Genomic DNA, 11,434 nt, shown 5'->3' with positions numbered 1-11,434 from the left:
TCAATGACAGGCATGCTAGTTTCCTTTTTATACCCCCAAAAGAAGTGGCTTTTTCTTGGGTCCTCCTGAGTCCTGACACAGATTTTCGGTGAACGGGATTACCGCATGGAGAGAGAAGAGAGCAACAAGAAAAGTGGTTGCAATTTGAAGATCAAACAACTTAAACAAACCAAACCCACTTGAGATTTCGTCATCCCAATAGCACTCTCGGTCACCATAAGCAGCTTTCAGCTTCTGGCTTCAGTTTCAGCTTCCGGTTTATGCTTGTGACGTTTGAATCAATGGGAATTGGGATTGGAATGGGAATGAGAGGAGCAAAAGCTGCTCTCTGTTTTATGGCATTTCTGTGGTCTTGGACATGTGGGAATGGGTTGCTTTCTCCTAAAGGAGTAAACTTTGAAGGTAAGTTCAAAAATTTTCTGCAAAAAAATGAATTGCTTTCCTCAGAAGCTCTAAACTTTGAAAGTAACTTGCAGAATCCTCATCTGTTTTTTTTTTTCATCTCAGTGCAAGCTTTAATGGGCCTTAAGAATTCTCTTGTGGATCCTCATGGAGTTTTGGATAATTGGGATGATGATTCTGTTGATCCATGTAGTTGGACTATGGTCACTTGCTCTCCTGAAAGCTTAGTTATTGGCCTGTGAGTACTTTTTTTTTACGAAAATTTTAATTTACTGAGAGCTACAAGATTAATTAGTAGAAAATTATAAGTTTAATGAATGTGTTAAGTAATTGAAATTTGAAATGGTGTTTTTGCAGGGGTACTCCAAGCCAAAGTTTATCAGGCACTCTTTCTCCAAGCATAGGCAACTTAACAAATCTTCAGATTGTGTAAGTTCCCAAAAAGGGCAGATTTCAATGCTTTTTTGTTCTCATTGAATTTAATGAGTTATGGTGTTTTGTTTTTTGAATTTCTAGTTTTCTACTTCTTTTACAGGTTATTACAGAACAACAATATAACCGGACCTATTCCTCGGGAGATTGAGAGGCTCTCAAAGCTTCGTACACTTGATATTTCCAATAACTTCTTCACTGGGGCAATTCCCTCCTCTTTAGGCCACCTGAGAAGTCTCCAATACTTGTAAGCATTTTGTGATCCATGCACATGAATTGAAGTATATTTTGTACTTGTTTTTAAGGCTAATGTAGATTATTTCAACTGGGTTTAGGAGGCTCAACAATAACAGTCTTATTGGAGCATTTCCGGTTTCGTTGGCTAACATGAGCCAGCTTTCCTTTCTGTAAATCTCTCCCCCCTTTTTATCTTACTGTTATATGTGTGTGTGCGTGTGTGTATGTGTGTGTATATATGTGTGTGTGTGTGTGAATCTTTCTAAATTGTGTTTCTGAAGTAAAATTTTTGTTATTCTATGATCTTGTGCAAGCCAGAGACTTGTCCTACAATAACCTGAGTGGCCCTGTACCTAGATTTGCTGCTAAAACATTCAAGTAATCTTCCTCTCCCTCCCTCTCTCTCTCTCTCTCTCTCTCTCTCTCTCTCTCACACACACACACATACAATGTAGACTTGATTACTAAATCCTCTCCACCCCCTCTCTTTTTTGTTGTTTCAGCATAGTTGGAAATCCTCTGATCTGCGCAACGGGATCTGAAGCTCAGTGCAATGGGACGACACTGATGCCAATGTTGATGAATTTGACTACTACACAAGGTATGGACTTTGAATCAATTCATTGTTCTGAGATTTCTTGCACAAACTAGTTCCAACTTCCACAAAGATCACAAATTCAACTGATCGTGTGATGCTTTGATCCTAACTTCAATTTCATTTTGTCTTCTCAAGCTGCTCTTCCCGGGAGATCTAAAAATCACAAAGTAGCACTCGCATTTGGTCTAAGCCTCGGATGCCTCTGCCTGATTGTTCTTGGATTTGGAGCAGTTATATGGTGGCGGCAAAGGCGCAACCAACAGGCATTCTTCGATGTTAAAGGTACTTTCTGAAAGAAAAAATTTGTGTTCTGAAAAAGTAATTGGATAACCAACTGTCTACTTAATGTCGTATATTTTGAAATCTCAGACCGGCATCATGAGGAAATTTCCCTTGGTAACCTGAAAAGATTCCACTTCAGAGAACTTCAGATTGCAACGCACAATTTCAGCAGCAAGAACATACTAGGAAAAGGCGGCTTTGGACATGTGTACAAAGGAACTCTCCAAGATGGCACTTTCGTAGCAGTTAAGCGGCTTAAAGATGGCAGTGCACTTGGTGGAGAGATTCAATTCCAGACTGAAGTTGAAATGATCAGCCTAGCAGTTCACCGCAACCTTCTCAGGCTATACGGCTTTTGCATCACACCAGCCGAAAGACTTCTAGTTTATCCATACATGTCCAATGGCAGCGTTGCTTCCCGTCTCAAAGGTAAAAATATCAAAATCTCAAACTGTAATTGTCCATTTAGAATTCCTATCATGTGTGTCTAAATTTGAATCAATCTTTTAACAGGGAAACCGGTCTTGGATTGGGGCACTAGGAAGCGGATTGCCTTAGGAGCCGGAAGAGGATTGTTGTACCTTCACGAGCAATGTGATCCGAAAATAATCCACAGGGATGTGAAGGCTGCAAATATACTTCTTGATGACTACTGTGAAGCTGTGGTGGGAGATTTCGGGTTGGCAAAGCTTCTGGATCACCAAGACTCGCATGTCACCACAGCTGTTAGGGGTACTGTGGGTCATATAGCCCCTGAGTACCTCTCCACCGGCCAGTCCTCTGAGAAAACTGATGTTTTCGGATTTGGAATCCTTCTACTTGAACTAATTACAGGCCAGAGAGCACTGGAATTTGGTAAGGCAGCTAACCAGAAAGGAGCTATACTTGATTGGGTGAGTACACAACTCCCATCTAGTTCTTACTATTCCATAACGCCCATTTGGTGGCTGGGACTGGAAATTATTTGATTCCATGCTAGTACTATAGAGTTGTACCGCTCTACATCGGACTTGGAAGACGCAATATGTTGGACTGTTGTCTAATTTCATAAGTCCAGTCCCGGGATTTTGTTTGATTTATCTGACGTTTATTTGATCACAGGTTAAAAAGATTCATCAGGAAAAGACGCTTGAGATGCTTGTGGACAAGGATCTGAAAACCAACTATGACAGGATTGAGCTGGAGGAAATGGTTCAAGTGGCACTCTTGTGCACACAGTACCTTCCCGGCCACAGACCGAAAATGTCAGAAGTGGTAAGGATGCTTGAAGGTGATGGACTTGTGGAAAGATGGGAAGCCTCTCAGAAAGTAGAATCAACAAAGTCCAAAGCCCCCGAGTTCTCATCCTCAGACCGATACTCCGATCTCACTGACGACTCTTCGCTACTAGTACAAGCAATGGAACTCTCTGGTCCACGGTGATTTCCGACTTGAATTTTTTCTGCTTCAAAAGAAAGCATTTCATAGCAAGAAGTTAGTTGAAGCTATTAGGTTACGTTAAGATTAAACGTTTATGTTGTATATTAGCAGTCTGCCAGAGTTCCGAAAATTTTGATGTTTTCTGTCCAATTGTACAGATTCTTCTTCAATAAATTGACGTTCTTAGATTCATAGGTCTTCGAAATCTTGATTCCTGAAGTTGCAAAAACAATGTAATATGACCAGGTTCGGGAGACCATTTCAGCCGGTACCCGCTCTTTGATTGTTCTCTTTCTTTTTCGGTATGAAGAAAATCTTGTGCAAGAAATTCATTATTCAATAAACAAAAGATTAAAGAGGTTGTTATATGTCCCTCGTACCGTTGAGGTTTTCTTAAAAAAAAAAAAATACAAGTGCAAGTTTCAAGTTCTAACCCTGATCTACATCTGTACAAACAGAAAAAAAAAAACACAGAAATGCCTCGAGGAGATGAGATTTATACGCATAAGTTGAAAATTTCGACATCTTTAGAAGCTGGCACGGATTGCTCCAGCACTTCTGTTGGAAGAATTCTGCTTCCATAATGTACAATGGTCATTCTTTTCAGCACGGGCGAATGAGCGAGTAAAAGCTGGATGAATATTGTCTCAGTTTGAACATTTTGTACCGCTCTTATCTTCGCTACTTTAAGTTGTTCGAAGTAGTGGTTTGACAACTTAGTGATGAGGAAGTCAGCAGCAGGTTTGTAATACTCAGTTGTACTAGCAACCTGTTAAGTCCAAAAACGAAAACAAAGCGAAAACCAAGGTCGTCTTGTAATTCAAAGTCCTAGAGCAGATGAAAAATGCTTGAACTAAATTGCTAGTTGTTCGGAGGAACTAAACTTACTGAAAGGTGTAGTTCCTCTAAATTAGGAGCACTTCGAAAAATGCAGACGCAAACCAACACTTCTGTCAAAGAATCCAACTGTACGTCCCTGAGTTCGAGAACTGACAGATGTGGAAGCAGAGTAGGAAGTTTGTCCGGTACGCCATTATTGCCCAGAAACTAGAAAGTAAAAACAAATGCAAGCAACAATCATATCAGAATTTTTTTTGTGAAGCCAACCAAATAGCAATAGAGGCCAATACGAAACTTCGAAAAAAAGAGAGAAAAATTACCGCCAGGATGGCACTAGATAGGCTCAGTTTCTTGATAGCATGTAGACAGCCTATAACCCTGATTAGCTTCCCTCCTTCGGACCCAAAAAGTCGCGGTACGACCCTCGCCCTCAAGCCAATGTCAACACAAGCAAGAGATGGACTGTTTTCAAGATAAATATCGTCAAAGTTGGAATCTACTTTCAGATACTTGAGATTCGTGTTGCCAATTCTAAAAACAATTTGACGATCAATGTTCAACAGTGTCAATCTTTCAAGAACCGGAGAATTTATAACCAAACATTCTAGCGTGCCACCAGTTACACAAACTTCATTGAGATGGAGGTTCACGACGCTCTTGAATCCGATGGCTTCAGAAGATGGCTTGATTCTACAACCGAAAAGCTCCAAGCGATTCAAAAGTGGACACGAGAATAGACAAAAAGGCAAGTTAAAACGTTTTATAGTGTCAAACTCCTGTAGGATGAACTCCTTGAGACCTTTGTCAGCTAAAAAATGAATCCACTGGTCTAAATCAGAATGGTCAGGCCGGCAATAAGCAGCAAGCTTAAACTTTTCTATAGGACCGGTATGATGCAATTGAACTTGACAAAGAATTTCCATGATCGATTCCCATCTTGCAACTTTGTCTGATATCCGGCTTGGAATGCATTTGTCATCAATAACAAACTGTGAAATGCCAGTCCATTTATGCCTCCACCTGCTGGATAAGATACTAGTCCTCACAACTTCTTTCAAAGGCAAGCGAACAAGGATCCCGTCCAATACATCCCAAGGCAGACTGCTAATTCTATCCTCTTTCGTAACACTTGCCATCTCACTAATCTCATCACCAGAAGACTGATCAATTCTTTTCGTATTCCTCTTCAACACTTTCACAACCATAAGTGCAGTTGGAAGTTGGCATTTATCCGAATCCAATCTGTGACATCATTTCATGTAAATCCCGAAAATTGAAACCATCCGTTATGCAATTAAAACTAAAGATTCTCACCAAGGTATCGTGATCTGCAGCCGTGATGAATAAGCAATATAAGGTGTATAAACACAACTGCATACAATTTAGTGCTTGAAAACATCCCCAAGCAAAAAAGGAAGTGTTTCCAATGACACCACAAAGCAGACAGCTTTTTACTGAAAAACAATCAAATACATTTGTAAAATGTACACAAACCTAGCTCATATCGAAACAATAAATTTGTAAAATTTCCAGAGTTAATGCAATCATAGCCAAAACCCAGATACCGTAATTTTGAAAATTAAAAAAAATCAAGGAAAATTTGAAAATTAAACACATGGGTCTCACTTCTCAAACATATCGTCCTAAAAATGGGAAGAAAAAAAAAATCCATTTCTTTGTCATCAATTCTGACCAGACAAAAAAGATAGAAACTTTAAGGGACGATTTTCAGTATATCATCGATATTTGAGCGATTCATCGTTATGTCGTCGATCACTTCAGCAATTGAAACTTGATTTCTGATAATTTTAGCCAAATTACCAAACTTTAACTTACCAACTAAGCAAATGAAGATGATCAAATCCAAAAGCATACTAAGGAAAAACCCAACAGTATAAAAATTCTCAAACTTCCATATCAATCTTGGTATTCAATACAAAAAAACCCAACACACAGGTATTTCTTGTTTGTTCAAACAAACATACAAACAAATATACATAGATAAAGGTGGAAGAAGATTACCGGAGAAACAGAGTGATCGGCTGTGGCGGCAAAAAAGTAAGAGATTTTGAAAGCAGTTTGGGTTACGAAATGATCGACTCTTATGTGAATTCGAACTCCTATGAAACTGAAGATTCTGATCGCTGCACTGCACTGGCATCGGGTCTTTTCTCCTAAAGTAGCCGTTTTACTCCACGCTACCCAATAGTTGACTTTACCGTCCATTTTATTTTGACAACTGAATCGTAGTAACCAAGAAATCCTTTACGCCTTAATTTTTTTTTTTTTGAAACTTTACCGAAAAGATTCTTCATTTAACGAAAAATTACATTTTTACATTAAAAAAAGTTAATGTCCTTATCGTTAAAATTCAAAGTTTTCAAACTCTTTTCATTAGTTTTTTTTTTAGCTTTTTCGCTTTTTTACTTCGTTTATTCTTGTCTTTTATTTTTTCTTTCGATTTATTTGATTTGAGAGCAAAAAATAGATGGAAGTGTGCAGGTAAAAAGACATAAATTTGATCAGTTTACAAACAAAAACAAGAAAATTTTGCAAAAAATAAAGATTACCAAAAAGAAAAGACAAAATATGTAGGCTGAGATATCAAAAATTTGTATTCAGAGAATGGAGAGTGTCCAAAGGTGGAGCTGCATGTCAAATAGAGAAAGACGAGAGCAGTCTTGAATTGGCTACTTGTTGGCAGCCTCATTTTCTTCTAAAAAAGGGACTAGTATAACACACAAAGATGTTCATCAAGACTCGATATTGTTTTTCTTGTCTTGTGTTTTTTAGCGGGATGGGAGTTCATTAGACATAACCTTTAAGTTAAAGTGTCTTGTATTCTATGTTTCAACAAATTATAGTTGACACGTAACATAACGCATAACAATTGAGATTATACAACTATCAGTGTCAATTTCACATCATATATGCAATTACTTGGGAAAATATACACCACTGGAACCTTTGACAAATCTTCAATGAACGCTAGGCTATTTTCCCTTAAGGGACACTCAATATTCGATTGAAATTTTGAGGGATTTTAATGAGCTTTGATGGAGTTCAATTGATTTCTAGAGATCTTATATAAAATTTTGAGTGAATTCCCCCAAATTCTCACGAGAAGATATGAAATTTGAGAATGCTTAAAATATATTACGAAATTTCTCTAATCCCCTCAAATTCCTCAACATTTAAAAAAAAATTAAAATCAATTTCTAATTGAATACATCTTAAATGTTATAAACTCTTTTAAAATACTTATTGAATACGTCTAAATTTTTAGAGAATCACTTAAAATCTTAATTAAATACTCCTGAATTTATAAAAAGAATTAAAATCCCTTAAAATTCCAATTGAATACACCTCATTATATGTATTGAAACATGCTTCATTGTTTGTTTACTGCTCCTTTTTATAACTTAGGAAAACTAATGAGAATGACTTGAAAACTTTGAGTTTTAACGATAAAGACAAAACAAAGGGTAAAATATATAGTACCATCATTGACATTTTAGTATAAAAATGTAATTTTTCGTTAAAGTGAACAATACTGAGAGTTTTTCATTAAAGCTCTCTTTTAACTCATGGAAACACAACTTACCTAATATGCTAGAAATGAAGTTTCTCTTAAACTGAAATGAGAACCTACATGTTATTATCAAGGCCCATGGTCAGGACTGAAGGTCAAATGATGATTATCTAGACATTTTTCTAATTTTTCAAGGCCCTTGGGCCTAACCTTATAAAAAGGGCAGCTGGGCTTCACGATATCCATTCTTATTTAAGGACCATTAATTAAGTCGATTGGAAACAAGCACATGTGAGTTAAGAGTGTGTCCAACTTGTTGCGTGTGAGTTCGGAGTTCTTCTCACACAAAGTAGAGTAGTTTAGATTGTCGCCTTGTAGAAACAAGAATGGATACAAAAATAACAAGTTTGCAGTTTAGCTAGTTGACAACTTTATCTTGATCTTGTGTTGGGTTCTGCATTTTCCCAAGTGTAATGCTAGGTAGATCAAATTTTTAGACCAAATTTTGTAAATCAAATGATGTGGTTGTTAATGATTGGATTATTACTTAATTATTGCTTAATGCGTTTATTTCTTATTGGTGACACATCATTTAGTTTGTAAATTTTGTTTAAAAATTTGACCTACCAAGCATTACCTTTATCGCAATACGCTATTATATATTAAGAAAACTTTTGAAACAAAAGTACTGATTTTGAGCTTTAATAACATGTAGATGATCAAGACAAGAAGGTGTCGATGAGCAATTTGAATGCAAACACTACTTAAACAATAATCATGGAATGGTTAGAAAAAAGAACCGGCTGGGCAAATCAATATACATGTCCAGCTGAAAGTGATAGATACATACACACACACACACACACACACAACTTGTGGTAGAGGTGCATACTAACCTAGTCTCTTAACTGGCAGTATCCTATTGACTGCAGGAAAATTCCCCATATGGATGGTCTGAATCAGCATCTGCGCTGTTATAGATGTATGGTACTGAAGTTCTCAATTGGTTCCACGTCACCACTGAATTCTAGCCGGGGAGCGAGAGTGCTGCTGATGAAGTTATACAACTCAGCATCCAACTCAGTATTACACGTCTTCGATCCAGAACTGCCGACTCTCTCTCTCCCTCTTGATATATACTTAATATCTCCACGACTCAACGATTAATTGTAGTATCACAAATCAATAACGCACTTATAGTAAGTAGTAGATAAATCGTTCCAGAGACTCTCATCTCTTCAGACACTTCTTCATTACTTGTGAAATAATACACAGACTGTAAACCCACGCACTGTATATTTGTGCCTGTAGCGAGTCCCATGCATGCTCTCAATTTAGCAATATATTCGATATGCTGGTCTGTGTTTCCTTTTTTTGCAAGGTGGAGTACTTTAATCATATGTGGTTTCAAGTGTTTATATATTTCACCAATACAAAGTGATCAAGCACTACCTTTCATTAGTTATGAACTAGGGCCTTTTAGATTTTAGGGTTTTAATAAATTTAATTTAATTTCTTATTTTAAAAACTTACCATATATTTAAGTAATTATAGCACATTTCTTTTTTATAAATTACTTACCATCTGAAATTTATTCAAAATTCAAATTCTTATATTAAAAAAAAGTCAACAACAAAACAAAAACAATTTATATTTAAAAAAACTGATAGGTACAAAAGTATTGGTACGTAAGTTTAGGAACGAATGTAAACATAAGTTTTGGTACGAATGTATACATGAGTATTAGTATGAATGTACTGGTACATAAGTTTCAGAACATTCACGTACAATGAAAAGTAAATGGTAATATATAACCTACACGCAAAAAACACAAAAATATTACAACCTAATTTACTAAATGTGCCTAAGACTATAGTTAATTTTTCATCTTAGACAATGTTTTATTAAAAAAGTAATATTTTTCATGAATTAGAATATAAGTTTCTGTTATAATATCATGTAGTCACTTAGTATTAAGGTCAAGTTAGGGGTAAAGTGTAAGTCCCTCCCCTTTTCCTGTATTTTATTTTTCTTGTTTCATGAGGGGATAATGTTTATGTTTCCACTATGTACGTGTAACTGTTTTCTATATTATTAAATTGCCCACATACCGTTGAGGATATAAAAAAAAAAGGTTGAAATTAGGGTTTAATCAATCAACATTTATGTTTGACCTAAGTTCAAATTATCCCATTCAGCTGATAAAAAAACATATATCCAAATGATTAAAGTTCATGAACTTAAAACATTAGTGGGTTTTATATCAAAGAAAATCCTTCTTTTTAACATAACTTGGAATTAATTAATCCTATAAAGCAGTCAATGTTAAAAGGAGAAATCATGCAATTTGAAGCTTGTCAAATGCCAAATAGTAAGGGAAAACTCACCATATTCATTCCTTGTGGCCGGCAAATTGTAGTGAACTTTTTTCTTTCGTAATGTGACAACTACTGGAAATTTGCTTTAAAGTTTGTTTTAGGGCTTTGGTGCTTTTTTGGGGATTCATCTCTACCCTGTGATTGATCTTTTTATGTGATCTGTGATATGGTTGTATATGACAGGCTTAACAACTACAGACCAACCAAGCAAATTCGCATTATATAGATGCTTGTCTACATCATTCTTACTTTACTAATCATATATCAAACTACTATTAATTATCACCTCAAACCGTTGAGGTTTTTTTTTCTTAAGTAACATTATAATTCTCATATAACTTTACTCATGTAACACATCAATATTTAAATTATAAAAAATACATTGATATGTTATTTATTTATGCAACATTAATATTATACGAGAGTACTTGTTATCGATATAGACCATATCGACGAGAGAGACTTAAATAAATTAGAAATGTCAATGCTAATAGTATTTCAAATTTATTATGCGTTAAACATATTTCAGACATTACCATCTTAACATCCATATTTTACGTAAGTGGTTCTTCATATCAACGAAATGTTTTCGTGTCCACAGCATATCCAAATGATCACAATGTAGGTGAACTGTTTGCTACAAGAATACAAGTTTTTCCCTTTCTCCATTTTGCCCCGTTGTGGTCTAATGAATCCCAACCGTATGTGGTGTCATTTCTTTGTTACATTATCCAAGCAAGCGGAAAAACACGAAAAACACGAGTTTTTCCTTCGTCTTGGTAGTCAGATCGAACTACTGTTCGATCCAACAGGGGATAAACCCACCGAGCCTTCTCCACCACATCTTCGATTGCATGGCCACATGTACTCCCTGAATCTTAGATGCTCAGGGTGGGCCAGCGCCAAAGCTCTAGACTCTAGTGGCAAGCCATGGGCCCTACAAAAACCTCTGACTCGACAGGGGGACCCACATCCCACAAAGCATAGCCAACCACAAGATAACGTAACAACTTTTCTAGGCGAGTCCGGATACTCGTCGGATTTTTTTGGCTCAGATCTTAGATATCCGTGAATCGTGTCTATCATTATACATTGTACGATCAGAAATTATTTTAAATACTTTTATTTAAAAATAAACATAAATAATACTTTATAAAAACTAATCATGTATAATGAATGCACACAATTCACGAATCTTCAAAATCCTTGTCAAAAGCATCCAGAGGATCTGGGTCTTTCGAGGCCACTTATATTTTCCACGTGTCGCTTCCTGGATTCCTTCCCGCCCCACTTGCCCTTTGGCGCTCTGCCTAC

The 11,434-nt window shown here is 36.4% G+C and overlaps 2 protein-coding genes across 5 annotated transcripts; one reads left to right on the top strand and one right to left on the bottom strand.

The window, feature by feature from the left end:
* LOC103404673 (protein NSP-INTERACTING KINASE 1-like) lies at positions 1-3,558 on the top strand. Its single transcript, XM_008343607.4, has 11 exons — positions 1-402; positions 508-640; positions 760-831; positions 938-1,081; positions 1,170-1,241; positions 1,390-1,449; positions 1,575-1,672; positions 1,805-1,951; positions 2,039-2,380; positions 2,465-2,844; positions 3,053-3,558. Exons 1-11 carry the CDS (start codon positions 261-263, stop codon positions 3,371-3,373), a joined length of 1,911 nt encoding a protein of 636 aa, XP_008341829.1. The 5' UTR covers positions 1-260; the 3' UTR covers positions 3,374-3,558.
* Positions 3,559-3,686: 128 nt separating this feature from the next.
* LOC103404674 (F-box/FBD/LRR-repeat protein At1g13570-like) lies at positions 3,687-6,415 on the bottom strand. 4 transcript variants are annotated; one of them, XM_070817221.1, is made up of 5 exons: positions 6,233-6,370; positions 5,525-5,664; positions 4,531-5,452; positions 4,259-4,417; positions 3,687-4,139 (listed from the first exon to the last, which is right to left on the bottom strand). In XM_070817221.1, the coding sequence occupies exons 3-5, from the start codon at positions 5,413-5,415 to the stop codon at positions 3,867-3,869; spliced, it is 1,317 nt and encodes a 438-aa protein (XP_070673322.1). In that variant the 5' UTR covers positions 5,416-5,452; positions 5,525-5,664; positions 6,233-6,370; the 3' UTR covers positions 3,687-3,866. The 4 variants fall into 4 exon arrangements, with proteins under 4 accessions (XP_070673322.1, XP_070673323.1, XP_008341831.3 ...); XM_070817222.1 differs by having other exon boundaries at positions 5,525-5,538; positions 6,233-6,356; XM_008343609.4 differs by lacking the exon at positions 5,525-5,664 and having other exon boundaries at positions 6,233-6,415.
* Between the last annotated feature and the right edge of the window lie 5,019 nt (positions 6,416-11,434).

The sequence above is a fragment of the Malus domestica genome, chromosome 17 (assembly GCF_042453785.1).
Source record: "Malus domestica chromosome 17, GDT2T_hap1".
Classification (NCBI taxonomy): Eukaryota; Viridiplantae; Streptophyta; class Magnoliopsida; order Rosales; family Rosaceae; genus Malus; species Malus domestica.
The sequence above is the reverse complement of the archived record's forward strand: the minus strand, read 5'-3'. Positions and strand labels throughout refer to the sequence as shown.

Bases quoted from the DNA above. Each gene is read 5' to 3' on its own strand.
- LOC103404673 (XM_008343607.4), top strand. From the start codon at position 261: ATGCTTGTGACGTTTGAATCAATGGGAATTGGGATTGGAATGGGAATG. The intron at 1,450-1,574 runs GTAATCTTCCTC...TTGTTGTTTCAG, and splicing joins TTTGCTGCTAAAACATTCAA to CATAGTTGGAAATCCTCTGA. The intron at 2,845-3,052 runs GTGAGTACACAA...ATTTGATCACAG, and splicing joins AAGGAGCTATACTTGATTGG to GTTAAAAAGATTCATCAGGA.
- LOC103404674 (XM_008343609.4), bottom strand. From the start codon at position 5,415: ATGGTTGTGAAAGTGTTGAAGAGGAATACGAAAAGAATTGATCAGTCT. The intron at 4,418-4,530 runs GTAATTTTTCTC...TTTACTTTCTAG, and splicing joins TATCTAGTGCCATCCTGGCG to TTTCTGGGCAATAATGGCGT. The intron at 4,140-4,258 runs GTAAGTTTAGTT...TGGACTTAACAG, and splicing joins TAGAGGAACTACACCTTTCA to GTTGCTAGTACAACTGAGTA.